We start from the raw sequence: 18,905 nt of genomic DNA, 5'->3' as shown, positions 1-18,905 counted from the left end.
CAATTGATCGCAGACTTTTATTTTTCCATAATGTCATGCACTTAATGAACACTTTATCAGGAATACTTACTTTTCCATGCAGGTATCTAATTAGCTAATCCTGTGGCAGTAGCATAATATACAGTCATACAGACACAGATTAAGAGCTTGTTGGTGATGAGAGAAGTCAGAGGAATCAGGAACAGATTTGGCTCAAGCCAAGAGGAAACAGGATCCAGTAACTCAAATAAGCACTCTTTACAACTGTGGTGAGAAGAAAAGCATCCCACAACTCACAAAACATCAAACCGTGTGGTGGATGGGCTACAAAAGCAGAAGAACACATTGGGGTTTACTCCAGTCTGCCATGAACAGGAATCTTAGGCTACAGTGGGCACATTATCACTGAAACTAAAGATAGGAAAAAGATCAGGATCTTTAACTGCCCTGTTTTTGTGAGTTCATGCCTCTGTAGCCTTGGATTCCTGTTCTCTTCTGGCTGTAGTAGCTGATCCTCCTCAAGGTTTAATGTCTGATTTGTTTTAAGATGCTTTTTTTGTTCACTACATTTTTAAAGATTGCTTATTTGAGTTACTGTATCCTTCCTGTTGCCTTTAACAAATCTGGTCATTTTTTTTTATTTTATTTTAAATAATAATTGCATGAATGTGTTTGTGTCTTCTTGTTTGTAAAACTGTTGCAGGTCCTGTTACTCTTGATCTTAAACTGATCCTCGGTAGTGAGTGCAACAGTGTGCGATAGAAAAAAAAAAACAGTTAACTGAAAATCTGTGATGCTCTAAGCATATGGTGGTTCATAAGACTGACAAATTATCATTCATTTTCTTAATAACGTTAACTGTACATCCTTTTGATTTTCCACCCCAAAGTAAAACTTTTATTCATTTTCATAGACGTTCATCCTTTTTCTTCTACTTTTCATGACAGCAGTAGGCTGCTAAGATCTCTTCACCATCCCTAGCCACATATTCCAGCTCCTCCTAGTTAATTCCCAGACTTTTCCAAGCAAATTGTAAGATATAAACTTTCTACCAAGTCCACCCCGGGTGTCTGACCAGAGTAATGTGTCTGATACAGTTCCTCCAGGAGAGCATCCTTGTAGGCACCTATAAGTCCATGAGCAGCAGCTCTACTCTCAGGCTCTCCCAGATTTCTGAGCTCCACACAGCATCATGCAGATAAAATCCAGCAGCAGATCCATGTTTCACACAACCTTATTCTGTCAGTCACTACTAATGTGTCTTTCTCTCATTTAAAAAAATATATATATGTATATATTTGAATACTTTAACACATAATTCAACTCTAAGGAATTTTTATGAGGTAAAAAAATAACTAAAAAGGACAGTGTTTAAATATTGTGTTGTGGATGCATTTCATTTGCACATATATATACACACACAGATATCCTACTTATGCAATATTCCAAACCAGCACTTCCTTCCTATAATTAGAATAAATACATTTTATAAAGCAAAACTGAATTTTTTAATGTTCTTTATCTTTTGATTTGGATTTTCTTTGGGATGCCATGTCTTTAAGTTTAGAGTCTAGTTTGCGTTGCAGGTATGCTTTCTTGTTTGGATCCATGGACTTGTCCTTGTGTCCGCTGCCAGCATACAGCACTCCCTCCTTGCTTATTCTCATGCGAGCCTGTGCCTTCGCTTTGTCTCCACATCCATGGACCTACAAAACAATAAACTGATTATAGCACTATGCCAACGTTAGAAATAATGAATGATGAATAAATGAATGAAGGAAAACTTGAGACCAGGTTGAGACCAGTTATCATGCTCTCAGGAGAATAATGGGATCTGACCTCTGGTAGTTTTTTATTTATTATTAGCAGTGTTAGCATTTTGGCTGAAGTATACTATTACTGTGAATGTTGTCATTAAAGCATGTGCTACCTCAGGTATGTGGTGACTCAGGCAGTACTGTCTGTTACAGTAGACACACAGCTGCCCCAGTGTGAGTACACTGGCTTTACACCTCATGAAGCCACACACGCTTTCTGCTTTCACCACTGCATCAATGAGTGCATCAAAATCATCATCAGCAGTAGCAGCTGCGGCAATGTCCAAAGCCCCTGCTTTCATCTTCCCCTTTCCTAACAGGGAAAAGCACAATGACATGACAATAATGTTGAATATACAGCTGGACAGCATTAACCCAGAACAGAGATATAATACTAAACACACTGTCTTGCACACTGTCTCTTTACCGCCCTTGAAATTTTCCACATTGTGTAGTGTAGAGTTATCTGGGATGATACGTCATTAATCTACACGAAATATCCCATAATACTGAAATGAGGTGTCAATCCAGTTCCCATCAGAAGTCACATAATGAGATGCAAATGAAGTCATATGATCTCGATATAAAATAAAAACGTTTTTTTTTTTTGGTTGTTTATCTGTGTTTGGCTTCATCCATCCCACTTCCCCATAACATGATGTAAATAAAAATATTCCTGAAAGGCCCTAGATTTTGTTAGAAACATAACCAATAATGAAGAGCAAGGAACAACCCATAAGTCTGAGCCAGAACAGTTGAAAAATATCAAACTGGGTTTGGGGTTTGGTTAATAATAAAAAAAATGCACCATTCAATCCATTAAAAATCTATTTTTCCATTAGGGGCAGTCATGGCTCAAGTGATTAAGGGTCTGGGTTGTTGATTTGAAGCTGATACAAGCTATATATATATATATATCCTAGCTGCCCCTGACACCAGCTTCCACAGCTGGGATATGCAAAGAAAAGAATTCCACTATATATTTGTTGATAATAAAGACTTGTTCTTCTAAACATAGGACAATTGTGACTCTATAAAAGGGCTTCCACTAAAAGCCAGTAATCATGTGAGGAGGGCATTAGAAAAAGAAGCAACCAAGAGACCATAAGTACCTCAGAAGGAGTTGAAGAGATCCACAGCTCTAGTGAGAAAAACTATTCACAGAACAACCATATCCTGAACACTCCAAAACGCTAGGAGTGTCAAGCCAACAAAAGCCATGTGAGTTTGCAAAAAGACATTTTTGTGGCTAAGCAAACATTTGGGGGAAAAAGTTTTTTAGTCCAAAAGTTTTTTGATCTTGGCAGAGAATGTTTTATTTGGTGGAAACTCAAACTGCTCCTCATCAGGAGAAGCTCATTCCCACAGTGAAGCATGGTGGGCAACATGTTATGGGGAAGCAGGATGGACAAAGCCAAACACAGATAAACCCCCAAAGATAACCTGTTTCTGTCTGCAAGAGATGTAAACAGACGTGGAGGTTACAATGACCCTAAGCACACTGGCAAAGCGAGAACCTAAAAGTGTTAAATGGCCTGGCCCTCAGTCTGATTGAGAATATGTGGCAAGTCTTAAAAGCTGCATCTCTTCATCCAATCAGACAGAAATTTTGCCAAGATGAATTGGCAAGAAAATGATGTTCCGGGTGACTTGCAGTTATGATTGCAGGCTAAAAGAAGCTCTGGCACAGGGGGTGAATCCTTAAGCAACCAACAAATTTCAATAAAAACTATTTTGCACCTTGAAACATTAAACATATTCCATAAAACTAAATTGTACAAATCACAATTAAGTTCATTTCAAACACTATAAAAATTTGGAGAAGGTTAAGGGGGGGGGGGGGTGAATACTTATGCAAGGCACATTACCTTTTGACACACTTTTGTTCTTCTTCGTGGATGAGCCTTTGCTGTCTTTAAGCTCTGTCTCTAGTCTTTTGCTCTGAATTTTCAACTCCCGTTTTTCTTGCTCCCGCCGCATACGCTCTAAATACAAGCTTTTCAAATCTACAGCAGGTTTTAATACTTCATTGCTGGATTCTTTTTCTGTAAGTTCCTCTGGAATCTGGATTTCTGCACTCTCTGATTCCTTTTCCAGTCTCTCTTCTGGCACTACCACTGGTTTGGAAACAGTGATATGGCGCTCTTTTCCTGTTCCCTCGCTCACATGCTTTAGTTCCAGCTCCTCACAGAGTTGGTGGACCAGCAGGCGTTCATGTGAATTCAGAGAGGAAGGAAACTGAAGCTCTGTCTGACTCTGGTTGTCCAGAAAGATAAGCAACTGCTGCCGTATCTCTTCTTTCTTAATTTGAGTCTCAACCTGATCATCTGCTTTTGGTTTGGGAAGGTGTGACTTCAGATTATTGCCAGCATTGGAATCATCCTTTGACTGACCACTTCCTTTGCTTTTGCTCTCAGAGACTTTATTGTGTTTGTTCTCACCTCCTTTGCCTTGTTGGTTTTTTGCCTTTGCTTTACTGGAAGATGCTTTAGTGTTATTCTGTTCATCTTTAAAATCACGGTGGTAGTTTTCAGGCACCAAGTCTTCTAAGTACTCGAAGGCAGTGCGAACCTCCCCGTGCTCAGACATATAGTCAACTAAGCTTTTGAGAAAGTCATGGTTTCGTACAGTCTGGGAATCGCAGACAACAAAAAGCTGACGTCTGGCACGTGTTACTGCCACGTTGATCCTTCTGTCTTCTGCAAGAAATCCGACTTCTCCTGCAGGCTCAAAGTGAAACTCAAATGAGGTGCTGATCATTTAGATCCTATTCTTATTGTTATTTACTATCTGCACATACGCTGTCTCACCTTTTCTATTAGATCTAACCAGGGACAGCAGCACTGCCTCCTTTTCTCTGCCTTGAAAGCCATCTACAGATTTGATCTCCAGATCAGGATACTGATTTGAGAGCTTCTGTCTCAGCAGATCTACCTGAAACATAAACAGAGGGGTTTATGACATAAGAATAATGTATGATGTAATGAGGAAACATATTTGCAACTTAGAAAAACGTAGAAGAATTGTCTAGACAGGAATCTTCTACCTGTAGGTTATAAGGTGCAATGACTGCAATGTCTTTAGCCTGCAGTCCAGCCTCAGTCAAGGTTTGCACATGAAGAGCCACTATATCAACTTCACCTTGAGTTTTCAACAACAACAAAATAAATCTAAAGTTACACAGGAAATATTTAGGACAAATGTATAACTTGTGATATCAGGTGAGTAGACAGTAATGCAAAAGGTTTAATATCTCTTACCCTGATTGCCTTTGGACTGTTCATCTGTGTCCTCCATTTCATTGAGACCACAGCCAGCAGTGTCAACTAAAAGCAGAGGCATGCTGGTCTCCTCAACATCAGCTACACCAGCCAGGTCTCTGATTTAAAAAAAAAAAGATGTTACACTAAACAGCCCCAAAAATAAATCTAATGTCTAATCTAAAACAGATAACACATGCTACATTTCCATAAGTACTGTTATAGCCATACAAAAGTGGGCCTGACCTAATATTGAAGCACATACCTCAATAAATGTTTCTCGACTGAAGGATGTGCAATCAGTTTTCCTTGGTACATCTGCTCTGAGGCCCACTGCATGATGGCACTGTTCATACGGTACTGAGTGGTCAGCATTCGAACTATCGAGTCTCCATACTTCTTAATTAGCCGCTCCATTAAACTCACAGACAGACCTTTAGCAGCTGCACTGTTTAAACCAGAGGAGGAGAAGAAATTGTTTGGAAATGGTTTAAAATTTCACCAGAAAGAAAGAAAAAAATGTTCATAATGCTTTCCAATTATTTGCATGTGCATTTATGCTTTATTAGAAGCGAGAGACTTTATATACCCTGTCAGAGTTAAGAAAAAAGACTACATTTTTCCAAAATCAGTGTTTTCATTACTTATACTAAATTTAAACAAGGTTCCAATTACTAGATTGAATGATGTAGAGTGAGTGTGATCAAATCATGTAGTATTAGTAGAAAGCAATTACACTGTGAAATCTCAGGAGGATATTTCCACTGATAGGAACTTCAACTGTAGTATTAAATTTAGGCACTTAAAACATGCATGGTAGAATAGCACAGTGGTAACGTGGCTGTTGCAAAACAGCAGCATTGTGGGCTTGATCCTCAGCTCAGGTGTGAGCTTGGTGTGTGATTTGATGCAAGGCTTTGAAAATACACGCTCACACCATGTTGGACACATGAAAATTAATTGTGTCTCATGTTACACAATTTAATCAGATGGAAATGATGTACGCAAAGTAAATTCAATATAAATAGAGCCTTTTGTTCCACTGTGTATATTTAAGAGTTCTATAAAGTGTTAGTAAGAGGATTCTTACATTACACTGTCCGCTATAACAAAACCGTTTGCAAAAAAAATATTTCATAATAAAATATAAACATAGGGTTAGGTTCTCGGCATACTTCTGAGATTTAATTGTGGGTGGCAGCTGCTTGTAGTCTCCAGCCAGGATGCACTTGCGTGCTTTGAGCAGTGTAATCCAACAGCTGCTCTCCAGAGCCTGGGCACATTCATCTATCACCACCAGGTCGAAATGCTCGCTTGGCAAATACTTCAGTGGACCATCATCACTAGCTCCTGTGTACGACAAACATTACTTCAGAACCTGAGAAAAAATAGGTATGACCATATTCTCTTTGATTGGCTAGATAAAAATGAGGGGTTTATAGGTTTGTAGCACAGTACTACGCACCAGTGTTGGTTGCCAGAATAACACTGGCTCTTTTCAGGATTTGGGTGATGGCCATCTCCTCCCTGCTCTTTAGTTCCTTTCGCAGCTCTCCTATTTCTCGCCTTAGGCTGCTTCTCTGTCCTTTGTCACGCACTTTCTTTATCTGGCTCTATGACGATAAACAGTTACATTTATATCTCAATGGAGTTATATTATTGTACATGGGATAGAATCCCATACCAGAATATTTTAAACACTATATTAAAAGTGTAATGAAAAAAAATAAAAGCTTACGAAGGCTTTATCCATGTCTTTTCGGACATCTGCGATGATGTTGGTGTTGTCGCTCTGTGCAAGCACGGCATCCAGTGAATGTTTCTGGATCGACTCTAGCAAGCGTGCTGGATGTCCCAGGCGCAGGACCTTAGCCTTGTTTTTAGCCAGACGCTCCACCAAATTATCCACGGCAACGTTGGATGGAGCACAGCACAAAACCTGCAGGGATTTTCATCAGAGGATCATTAAAGAGTAATTAAACAATTGAATTGTGTTAGTTCCACCTTTACTGCAGTAAAGGTGGAACTACTGAAAAATGCTTTTTAGGGAGTTGGGATGCAATATGTGACCTGAGTAAAAGGGTGGGAGAGAAGGTGGGCTGGTCAACTTTAACTAAGCTTTTTAATAATAATTGACAGCAACAGCAGAGTAATTTGCATATTAAATAATGAGCTAGGTGAGCAGTCAGTTTGAGGTGGTTTTCACACTGGGCAGTGGTATGAGTGGGATTGTTCCCAGTGCTCCCAATACTGCTGGTCCAGTTAGAGACTATCAAACCCTGGTGCATTTGTGTTCATCTTACATCCTCACAAAGGATACACACAGAGAACACAATATACACTCAACACATATAGAGATTCAACCAACTGACAAACTATACACATAGGTTTAAACCATGTGTGCTTAACATAGATGTTAATGTAGTAATAAAAGAACTGGCCACTAATAGCCATCTGTAATATTTATTACAGTGCATATAGCAGTTATAGCAATGCATAAAGATTAGTTTCGCTACTTAGAAAGTAAAGCCCATCTGTCTTTCTTTCAATAATAAAGCAGTTTTAGTGTTTACTTATTATTTTGCAAATGACTATCAAAACTTTTTGTACCTTCTGGCCTTGTTTCACAGCCTGTAGAATAACTTCTACCACCGTTGTGGTTTTCCCCGTCCCTGGTGGTCCGTGTATGATAGCAACGTCTTTCTGAGCGAGCGCAAACGAAACAGCCTCCTGCTGAGATCTGTCTAATCCAGTATTGATCCACTCTAAAGCATCTGAGCATGCGAAGACAAATAGAAATACAGTTTTTACATTGTCTGATCCACATTCACCTTGTAAAACCTTGTCAGAGCTCTGAATGTAAAGAGGACTTACTCTGCTGTGACAACATCCCAGGCTCAGAGTAGCCAAAAAGGACACTAATTAAATGGGAGGCAGGACCACTTCTGTACCCATTCAAAGAGTTTAAAGCACTGCAAACAAGCAGAAGAAGAATTTTTATTTATCAGAGTGTAACTCGACTGAGGGAAAGCAATGATGAAACTGTGAAACTTACTGAGTCAATCGTTTATAAGTTACATCATTTGCAAGCTTCATTATATTGTATAGTCCATCACTTTCCAGGTTGAGGCCATCATGTGTTTCGTCAAAAGCAACTGTTACTGATGCTTGTGTCACTCGGGTCACCACACCTGAGCAAAGCTGATTAGGCTGGCTGCATCCTTCTGATTCATAAAGACCCACAATGTCTCCTGGAACAAAAGCCAACAAAACAACTTAAACTAGCTACAAAATTGTATTAGCTGTGGCACCATTCAGCATTCAATAGGAAATGTAAGGCCTTACTGATGGGTTACGGTACGGTCTTATGCTACAAGTATGAAAATATTTTGGTATATAAATGGTAATGCATGATGAACCAATGAGTCTTGGTCTGGGGCTTGTTGTGCTGAATCAGTGTCCCACTCAGTCCATTGGCATTTTATGATGTCAGGATTTTGTGCTACATTGCCTAATGACAAAGATACTCTATATATAAAAATGACATGTTTCTTTAATCATGTCTTCACCACACCTGTGATATTTGATTATTAAAACAAGCTTGCAGATACAATAATTGGCTTAGTTCCCAAAGGTATGTCAGTACCAGGCATCTGCTGATCCCTAGCGCTCGTCTTGCATTTTAAGTTAGGGAGATAGCAGTGACCCTGAGTGTCCTACCTTTAACTAGCTATCTGGTTTCAAGAAAAGCTACCAGCCCTCATGCCTTCTTCTATTAGCAGTTGCTGGGGCGAGTAGAGCTACTGCCATGGAGGACTAATAATGCAGAGGTAGGAACAAGTTACAAATAAATCTCAAGTCCCAAGATCATTTTAACTTTAGAGTCCTAAACAAGACATAATGTGCTTTATCAAATTTAAGGTAATAGTAATAAGTGGTATAGTAAATATACCTAATCAAGCAGGCTTTTTTGAAATTGGGGCACATTGCTTTTTAAACAAACTTTGTAACTCAGCGGAAATATTTGGCTATAGAGAGAGGCATAACTATAGCTAAGAAATGTTAGATTTCGGTTCAGTTTCAAGTAAGATGTGGCGTATGTTGTTTTCTCTAAGTGTACCCATCTATCTGAGGTCAGTTTGTTGTTGCAAATAACATTATCTTTGCATGCAAAGGCTACAAATTTCAGGAGCATGGCTACCACAAAGTGCCTCTGTTGTCAGGGAATGATATTCGGTGTTGAATCGTGCAAGTTGACTTGCTGTCTGTCTCGTTGTAGATTGAGCTTAGAAATGAAGATTGGTACTGATTTGCTGAACAGAATTGTTGGTCGGGAAGAAGACTAGATAATTCACCGCACACGTTTAAACAGATAAATTCGAATCTTTGGTTTTGAAGTGAAGTCACAATTCACTGACGTCAAAGCCAAAGGCAAATCGTAAGTCTTCTTTGATCATGTCGAGTTGAAAGTGAGCAAATTCGCGATGGGTCCAAGTCACGTTACTTGAGTCCACAACACTGTAATGAAATCTTTCTAAATAGAACCACAAAGACTCATAAATCCATCTAGAGATCAATGTAGCAAATTCCCCTGTGTGTACAGATATCACAGGATAAGGCCTCACCGGGTCCAAAACCGTGACTGGGAAGAAGTGAAGGGCCGATACTTTTCCGGGGTTCAAATGAAACCAGAAGTCTGCCATGCATTCCTGTCCTCTGACTTCCAATTTGAAGTTTCAACAAACATACTCCTTTTTGTTGTAGATTTTTCAGTGACAGATTCTTTTGCCATGCCCTGACAAAAAAAACAAAAACATAACAGACACAATACCAAAAAAATTAATGATTTAATTAATTTCCATCTTACATAAACTCTGTTAAGAGGAAAAAGGCTTGCAAGACAACAGCTATTCACACCACTGACTCTGTGGATTACCTTGTTTCTTCTATCTCAGCTTTCCTCTCCTCCTGCAAGAGTTCAAGCGTCTTGGAAACGAAACTTTCCACCTCCATTTCTGTGACACTGACACATGGAAAAGACATTAACATAATCAAATAAAAACACAGAGCCATGTAAGGCTGGACAGACGCAACATTTCCCCTATCATTGTAGATTAGCTAGCTAGCAAAGTTATAGTTATATTCATTTTAATAAAATAGTTTACTTAGACAACACAGGAACAGAAAGTCTAAATCACGAAGCGTATAGTATAAATAACTGAAAATGTCTATGAATTGTTAGTATTTATGTGAGGAGACACATACCTGTTCCTAATGCACCACAACAGCACTGCAGACACTTTCGTTAGTAGAAGGAGTCGATTCAATCAACAAGAAGATTCGAATCCTCGAGGCAATGAGAAGTGGGAGTCGACTCTGAATCTTTGCGTACCCCAGTGAAATTGATTCCAGAGTTATCGACTGTTATTTAAACATTTAATGGTCTGAATTTGTTTAGTTTTATCGCCTAAATGACCTAATTTTTTTTATCTAGCCTAAATGACCTTTATTATTGAATAAATCAACTGATGTAATTTGGAGTCCTAAGAACATCACATATATCATTTGTAATGTCAACATTACGTAAATAAATGTGTCAAAATCGCTTGCTTGTTGTATGTATAGTGTATTATATCCTTACTTAATACTGTTAATTTTATAACCCCACCAACATGTAATGTATTTAAGTTTCGGCACATTAAAAAAATAAATGCTTGGAATCGACTCCTGGAATCAACTGTATTCAAATCTGAGTCGACTCCAACCATTGAATCGAACCGTCATGTCTGTTTCCAGCACAGCGCATGTCGGGATTGGTCCGTCCAGGAATTCATACCTACCTCTGTTATACAAGAAATTATTTTTTATTTTATTATTTTAATATGTGCTCCACAATATAAACTGCAGTTATTAAGGATTGTTGGGGTGAAGATTTTATATCACAGTATGTCACAGTATTTCTTTGTCAACGGTGTACTTTTTTCGGAGGGGAACTGTTATTGCAGTCGAGTTTTCCCTTTTTGGAGGGGACTGAAGTTTGCTGCAACACCGGTCATCATGCTTTCTGAAAAATGTCAAAGCCAGTGTAGGAATAACGTTTCAGTTTAGACATATTGTGGGTTTTTATTTTAACAGCCATTGGCATGCTGATAGTCTGTGTTTTCTTTTGAAGCTAGCTAGATATTTGCACAGGAACAATGGCCCGAGTTGTGAAAGTCTTACGGACTTTACGAAATCACTGGAAAAAATCGACTTTTGCTGTATGTGTAATGTCTTATGGTGGACACTGGTTATACGGAAAGCACTGGTCAGTAGCTCTTTAATCATGCATAATGTCTCGTACTCTTTTAGTATAATCTATATACAGAATATAGCACATGTGATAGTGTGAGAATTGATGGAGCTCTTTGAAGGTTAATTATTATGACATTGAAGATATATTTCTTTCCCTCAGTGACACTGTACTGCGACGAGAGGCATGTCAGGAGGCTAGGGTAAGTAATATTACTCCAATTTCCTATTCAGGTGATAGGGCAAAATCCTTATAATCACCACAAATATTATTATTCATCTTCAGTAACCGCTTTATCCTGATTAGTGCTGAAGCTGATGACTGGATTAGATTGTCTGCGAGAAGGGAACACACCCTGTTACAGGATAACATGAAAATGTATTCACATCTTCAGGAAATTTAGAGTCACCCATTTATCTACTGACATGTTTTGGGGAGGTGGGAGGAAACCCACAACGCAAAGAATAACCCAAATTCAGGAGTGAACCAGTGTCCCTGGAGCTATGAGGTAGCAACTGCCTAGTAATAGAACAGACATGATGCAAAAGGAAAATCATATTCCAGCAAAAAAGCAGCTCATGCAGAACAGCGAATAGGAAGAATTAAGAATCGGTACAAAAGATAATGACTGGGTTCTCTGGTTTCCTCCCATCTTCCAAAAACATGTCATTTGTTAGATTGATTGCTCAGAAAATGCCTGTAGGTGTGAATAAGTTGGTGAATTTAAGTACCCTGCAGTGGAATGGCAATCCATCCACCTCATGTGCCTCCTGACCTGGTTAAAGCATTTTCTGAGGATGAGTGAGTGAATGAATAGTGAATTGTAGTAAGTAGTAGTAAATAGTAACATTGTTGATCTTCTTTTTAACCAGGAATTTGGTCAGAAATTAATTGGACCCCAGGAGTCACTACAGAAAGCCACGGTAATCCTGAACCCTGCAGCATGCAAAGGGTGAGCATTTGCAATAATCATTTTTCAACCTACTCATGAATGTTGATCTTCTGTTAGTTGAACTGTATTAATCCTGCTGATTGTGGTGGTTAAATGCTCTTGTGCACATTTTTCCACAGAAAAGCTAACAATCTGTTTGAAAAGAATGCAGCTCCTATTCTACATCTTGCTGGCATTGAGGTTAAAATTATAAAGGTATTGGGCTTTAGTGTGTTTTGTTTTATCACTTTTTTTGATGCTAAACTCATAATAATGATTTGAATGTTCTATAGACAGATTATGAAGGGCAAGCCAAAAAGCTAATGGACCTGATGGAACAGACAGACATGTTGATTGTTGCTGGAGGTGATGGAACCCTGCAGGAGGTAAAACCATTTGGTGTAATTTCACTGGAAAGATTGTGACATTATGATGGTGTGGGCTCTTGGAACAGGTAAATTATTTTCTGTTTCTGTTTTATGTTGTTCAGGTGATAACTGGCTTGCTGCGCAGAGCTGATGAGGTATGTACTGTGATCATATCCAATAGGAGTAATTTGGGAAATGTATTTTCCAGGCAAAGTATGAAGGGAATTACTGTGTGCTATCTACTGCCATTCTCTTTATTAACATGGGAGCATGCACTTCTATATTCTATTCAATTCTTGTTTTATTTGTACAGCGCCTTTTACAATGGACATTGTCTCAAAGCAGCTTTACAAAAAAAGATAAACAGAGAAAGGAGAGGGGGGGGAAATAAATAAATAAATAACTAGAAACAAAAATAAATTATTTTATTTTATTTTATTTTATTTTATTTTATTTTATTTTATTTTATTTTATCCCTTCTATATAAAGGCTGTCTATAATGTCAGTAATGTACATAGTTGTTGGACCACTCTTTAATCATCAGCAAACATAGTGAGGCTCACTTATTCTGCTGGACAAATATAAACAAATGTAGGGGTTCTTGGGGAATCCTAGGGGTAGGCAAATTCAGATATATTGGCCACATATGGAATCATAAACAATATGACATGCAGATGAATGCTTTTTCTTTAACCATGCCATAAAAATGTGAAAAGAATAAAATTTATATTCTGTTTATATATAAAATTTAAATCTATAAAGCTGATCAGTTGGGGGTTAGGGGTCTACAGTTTTGGGGTCCTGGGATTTGAACTCGCAACTTTGAGTCATAGCCCTACACCTTAACCACTGAGCTACTTTTTCCCTGGAATGAGGCTTTTGAAATATACATATATATCTATTGGTGATCAGTGGCAGACACTTGATTATTGGATATTATGGGTTTGTGTTTGCTGATTTATTCTCTTTTGAACATATGCTGTATTTCAATTTTAGGAATCATTCAGTAAAATTCCCATTGGCTTCATTCCTCTGGGCTCTCGAAACTCCTTGAGCCCAAGTCTGCATATTGTTACTGACGACAAAGTGAAGTAAGCTCCATTTAAACTTTCTCCTTTGCACTGTGTTTCTGATTTCTGAGTCATTTATGTAAAATCGCTTTATATTTTATGCTCTTATCTGTATGGTACGGGGTGTTAAGTCAGACAGGATGTAATTGATGGTGTATTTCAGACGTATCACTTCAGCAACTCTGTCTATTCTGAAAGGGGAGACGGTGCCACTGGATGTCCTTCAGATAAAGGTACACTGTAATTACTCTGTTGCTCTGTGGGTAAATTGTGAGCATGATTGATCATGTTGTGGTTTTTATTGCATGTTGTTCTCAGAGTGAGAAGGAGCAGCCGGTCTTTGCTCTCTTAAGTTTACGCTGGGGTTCCTTCCGAGATGTCGCTACATCCATTAGCAAGTGAGCAGGAAACTATATTAATGCATTTGTTATTTTAAACTTGGTGCATATATTGATTTAAATGAACTATTCTCTGCCTGTCTTCAAGATTCTGGTATCTTGGACCTTTAAAAACAAGAGCAGCACATTGGTTTAGTACACTAAAGGTGAGTGTACTTGTGTTCTGTGAACATTTATGGTTTAGTTTTGTGAATTTTGAATATTAAATTAACCAAGCTGTCTTCTGTATCTCAGGAGTGGCCACAGAATCACCATGCTTCTGTTTTGTACCTGCCTCCCATCCCTCGACCACCAGACCTGCCAGATGTGAAGCCTGTGAGACCCAATCTGCTATATCGCATCTATCGGAGATTTAAAAACTACTGGACGCCTCCGGCAGAGGGTAGAGTTGATGTTCATTTGTTAAATTTGTCATTTTTGCAGGATGTCATGGCTGAGGTCTCAGTGTACTCTGCGTGTGTGTGTGTGTGTGTGTGTGTGTGTGTGTGTGTGTGTGTGTGGGTTCAGAGCCCCCTGTAGAGGTAGAACCAGAGCGCTGGGAGGATAAGCAGATCTCTACACTGGAGCTCACAATCAGCACACAGAACAAGAATCCAGTCAAAACAGTAAGTCACCCTAAAGAATAATACATTTAATATTTAATACATATATGTTATTAATTTGATGGCAGTGACTGTATATAGTGTAGATAAAGAGCTTTTCACACTTCCTATAATCTGATGTTTTACACTGTACATTCCTAATCCCTAGGATAACATTCTTATTTGCACATTTGTGCCATCAACAGGCCTGATTGGATAAATACAGTGTGTAACCGCTTTAAATAACATCTTGTCTCACACTTTCACATCAGTGAGGGGAAAAATGTCCCCATCTAAACCTTCCAGCTTCTGATCGGGTTTCTTTTGCTAAGCATCAAGCCATAACCTTCTAAGACTGCATCGTTTCACACTGTACATTTTTAGCACTGCATTGTGGAGTTAAAGTGCTCCTAATGTTTCTTTAGCTGCCATTTAAAGTGAGGTTTAGAACGACAATAACCTGGAGATAGTGTGAAAAGTGCAGTGTGAAAAGCCATGAAGAGTCAAAAGTGAAGCCAAAATGTCTCTGAGGCCCTCTAATGGCTGGCTTCCATGTTTCTCCCAAATGGACAGATAATCTTTCATTTTAAGTTGATTTAAGTATCTCTAGAAATAGTGTTCTGTTTTACAAGATGATTGACAGTTTTGTACATGATAGCCGAGCTTCATGAATGTGCACTGATTGTCCGTCACACACTCGGAGCTCGCGACTTTTTGCCATAGCAAAACCAGGTCCGGTCCTGCTGTAAACTCTTCTAACAGACCATCATCAGGGACAGTTTTTCTGGCATGTTGTTCATTCTGACGTCTAAGCTAGCTCGTTGCACTGATACGATAACCAGCGTGAGTGCACAAAGTGATGAACCCAAGGCATCTAACGCTACCGAAATTCATTTATTATTCACTGTATTACTTAAACAAAAACATTTAATATCACTTGCTTATATGATCACTCATTATGGTTAGTCAGTCACTCCTTTTTAAATGAATTTCAAGACCAGAATCAAGATCAGAATCAGTGTTAGAGTGGAGCGTAACAGAGCACTTTTTCATGCAGATGAGTCGCTTACTGCAGGAGTCAGAGCCAGATGGAATCATGGAGAGCAGTGATTTTTTTCTCTTCAAATGTAGGTTGTGTTGAGCGTAAATACTTCTTGTTAGTTGTATAGTTTAATCTAGCTATGAAAATTATACGACTATAATTTAGCACTTTAATGGATTGCACAGTAATTTCTTTCAATTTCTCGGCACCACCTTAAGTTGTACATCAGGTAACATCAGTGTGTTCACTCATATACAACTGTCCATCACTTATATGGGCGAGTGAGATGCAGACACACTGCCATATTTACTGCACATGCTCCAGCTCCTTGATGACTCTAATTTCACTCCAACAGTTAGCAGTTTTGCAGGCAAATCATGAAGAGATTCACTGTGTGCTCTTTACTGTCTTTCTCTTTATTGACATCGGAGCTCACACTTCTATATAAAATCTCTAAAATGTCTGTGTTTAGTCAGTCAGACCTTTAATCATCATACACCCAAGATTTATTAGCAGACACAGTGTGGTGATTTATCAAGGGGGATATGAAGAAATGTGTTTATATTCAAATTATTCACAAGATACACAGGAAATGTGATGTTTGTGAAAATATAGGGATTTTTTTGGAAAGTGTTTATATCCTACCAGAGCTACTAAGGTTGTGTAATTGGCATAAGTTACTGCAGGTTAATCTTGTGTGAAACCTAAACAAAATATATCCATAAATAAAGACAAATAAGGCTAGCTAAAAATATAAAATATAAATGTTGGAGCAGTTTGTGCTTGTGGTATCTGAGCAGCGTTCCTGTAAGGTTTGTCATATTGAGTCATCTCTTTGCTGGTTGTAGCTCTCTGTAAGCCAAATGTGGCAGTGTGTGATTGGTGTTCACCCACATACACACATGAATATGTAGAAAACCCATCTTACCCATACTTGTGTAAATCTGGAGGACATTTTTTAGCTTGCTTTGTTCTGCTAATGTATTTAGAAATTAGAACGTAATCCAAATGTCGGTTATTTTATAGTAGTTACATGTATTCTCATCATATCTTGTATATACACAGATCAGGCATAACATTATGAGCAGTGACAGGTGAAGTAAAATAACACTGATTATTCAAAAATAATTTTGAATAAGGTTTAGGATTAAGGTTTAGGATTAACACTCATACAGAACTGTAGTAATTGATTTCAGTTCAGTTGTTGCGGTTTTTCTTGTCCCTCGGCTGCTTCCTGTTCAGGGTCGCCACAGTGGATCATATGATCTGCTTTTTTTTGAATTGGCACAGATTTTACCACTGTTCCTTCCTTGGACCACTTTTGATAGATACTGACCACTGCAGACTGGGAACACCCCATAAGAGCTGCAGTTTTGGAGATGCTCTGATCCAGTGGTCTAGCCATCACAATTTGGCCCTTGTCAAACTCGCTCAATTCCTTATGCTTGCCCATTTTTCCTGCTTCTAACACATCAACTCTGAGGACAAAATGTTCACTTGCTGCCTAATATATCCCACCCACTAACAGGTGCCATGATGAGGAGATCATCAGTGTTATTCACTTCACATGTCAGTGCTCATAATGTTATGCCTGATCGATGTATAGTTGTGACTGATGAAACTAGCTGTGGCTAATGGAGTTAGAATCTTGCTGCAAATTAAGAAAGGCATAGACTCCTCATCATCTGTCTTCTTCCTGCAGCGGACAGATGATTCCCTGGTGCTCTCTGTGGAGCCAGACACACTTACAGTTGGACAATTCATCACAGAAGGGTATTGATTTTAATGCAATATTTTACCTTGTGAAAGACAGTGAAGCTGCTTTACTCTCAGAGTTATTTATTGTGGGGATGATGTAGTTTGGTGACTGCTCTAATGAATTATAATGATTTATGTGCAGGACTAAAAAAGCTGAAAACCCACTCGAGTGCACGGAGAAGGCACTTCAGATCGAGGCAAGCGTATGTCAGCTCAATGTGCCTCAGGTGAGGATTTGCTTTTATGAAAAGTGTTAAAACTATGGGTTATTAGTTAACCAACCAAGCATAGTTGATGCTGTGGAATTCTTGCATCTGCTTGGAAAGTATTAGTTCTAGTTCATTAATTTGATTGGACAAACATTCCAAGAGGGCTTATAGTAACTAGAAACACACTCAGAATTTACATTGTGTTCGTCATCTAAAATCTAAAATCTAGCGATAGTCCTAGCAGACATGGCAAATGATAAATTTTTCATTAATATAATTTAAAATATTAAAGCTTGCCGGGTGAAGATGTAAAGTTTGTAACTGTTTTAGGGAAAATGATCACCACCACCACCTTGTTGTAGATTATTTTCCTGTAACAGCGTGTCCCATGGTGTTTTATTCCTTATTTATTCCACCAGTAAGCTGTACTGGGCCTTGTGTTAACTCTGTTCTCTTTCTTATGTTTTGATCACAGCAGGGTGCCGGCTTTTTTGACATTGACAATGAAGCGTTTGAGGCCATGCCAGTGGAAGTGAAACTTTTGCCACGGAAACTGAGGTTCTTTTGCAGCTCAGAGCGCAGAGACCAGCTAGCACAGATGAACTGACGGAGACCTGTGCTGAAACACACAGTAGGGAAAGTACTGAGCTCAGCTCTCTTATTTATTGGACTTTTAACCATGTGTCAAAAAGCTTTCTGCCCAGGAGCTAACTACACAGCATGGAGATGTCAATATGTATTTGATGGTTAAAGATTTTCTTTGGATATTATGACTATATGTAAGAAAATACTAAAAAAAAGCCTCCAAGCTCAGTGTCAGGTTTAGGTCAGTGTCAGTATCAGTGTGCTGCAATACACATAGCACCAGGAAGCTGGATGTGAAATGTTTGCTTTGTCTGCAGTGAAAGGATTGATAGAGGATGCAACACTGTCAAGTTTTCTTAACAAACTCTTCTGTTTACATGTGGACCAAGGACCAGACAGAAATTCTTTGAACCATTATTTCAAATGATTATGTAATAGACGTTACATTAAAAACATGACCTGATTCATTTAATTGTTAATTATGAATTACTTGTTTGTGGCTGTCCTTAATCTTATTAAATACAAAACTCCCAGGCTTCATCTACAAGTTATGAAAGAATGCAACTTAGCAGCCCACAAAATAATGTAAAGGGGAAAAAAAATGTAAACAGTTAA

The 18,905-nt window shown here is 38.6% G+C and overlaps 2 protein-coding genes across 4 annotated transcripts; one reads left to right on the top strand and one right to left on the bottom strand.

The window, feature by feature from the left end:
- Positions 1–22: 22 nt before the first annotated feature.
- On the bottom strand, positions 23–10,414 carry ighmbp2 (immunoglobulin mu DNA binding protein 2). 2 transcript variants are annotated; one of them, XM_058388347.1, is made up of 16 exons: positions 10,322–10,406; positions 9,993–10,079; positions 9,682–9,851; positions 8,112–8,307; positions 7,931–8,028; positions 7,667–7,830; positions 6,795–6,995; positions 6,522–6,669; positions 6,232–6,406; positions 5,322–5,504; positions 5,057–5,175; positions 4,843–4,937; positions 4,607–4,730; positions 3,665–4,516; positions 1,910–2,109; positions 26–1,685 (listed from the first exon to the last, which is right to left on the bottom strand). In XM_058388347.1, the coding sequence occupies exons 2-16, from the start codon at positions 10,067–10,069 to the stop codon at positions 1,488–1,490; spliced, it is 3,000 nt and encodes a 999-aa protein (XP_058244330.1). In that variant the 5' UTR covers positions 10,070–10,079; positions 10,322–10,406; the 3' UTR covers positions 26–1,487. The 2 variants fall into 2 exon arrangements, with proteins under 2 accessions (XP_058244331.1, XP_058244330.1); XM_058388348.1 differs by lacking the exon at positions 1,910–2,109 and having other exon boundaries at positions 23–1,685; positions 10,322–10,414.
- Positions 10,415–11,072: 658 nt separating this feature from the next.
- On the top strand, positions 11,073–18,757 carry agk (acylglycerol kinase). Of its 2 annotated transcripts, none has more exons than XM_058387708.1 (15): positions 11,073–11,363; positions 11,511–11,550; positions 12,221–12,300; positions 12,420–12,495; positions 12,573–12,665; positions 12,770–12,802; positions 13,644–13,738; positions 13,881–13,950; positions 14,036–14,115; positions 14,204–14,261; positions 14,350–14,497; positions 14,623–14,720; positions 17,441–17,511; positions 17,639–17,723; positions 18,184–18,757. In XM_058387708.1, exons 1-15 carry the CDS (start codon positions 11,254–11,256, stop codon positions 18,310–18,312), a joined length of 1,266 nt encoding a protein of 421 aa, XP_058243691.1. In that variant the 5' UTR covers positions 11,073–11,253; the 3' UTR covers positions 18,313–18,757. The 2 variants fall into 2 exon arrangements, with proteins under 2 accessions (XP_058243691.1, XP_058243690.1); XM_058387707.1 differs by having other exon boundaries at positions 11,074–11,363; positions 18,181–18,757.
- The last annotated feature ends 148 nt before the right edge of the window (positions 18,758–18,905 follow it).

The sequence above is a fragment of the Hemibagrus wyckioides genome, linkage group LG04 (genome assembly GCF_019097595.1).
Source record: "Hemibagrus wyckioides isolate EC202008001 linkage group LG04, SWU_Hwy_1.0, whole genome shotgun sequence".
Classification (NCBI taxonomy): domain Eukaryota; kingdom Metazoa; phylum Chordata; class Actinopteri; order Siluriformes; family Bagridae; genus Hemibagrus; species Hemibagrus wyckioides.
Note: the sequence above shows the minus strand (reverse complement) of the source record. Positions and strands in the feature narration are given on the sequence as shown.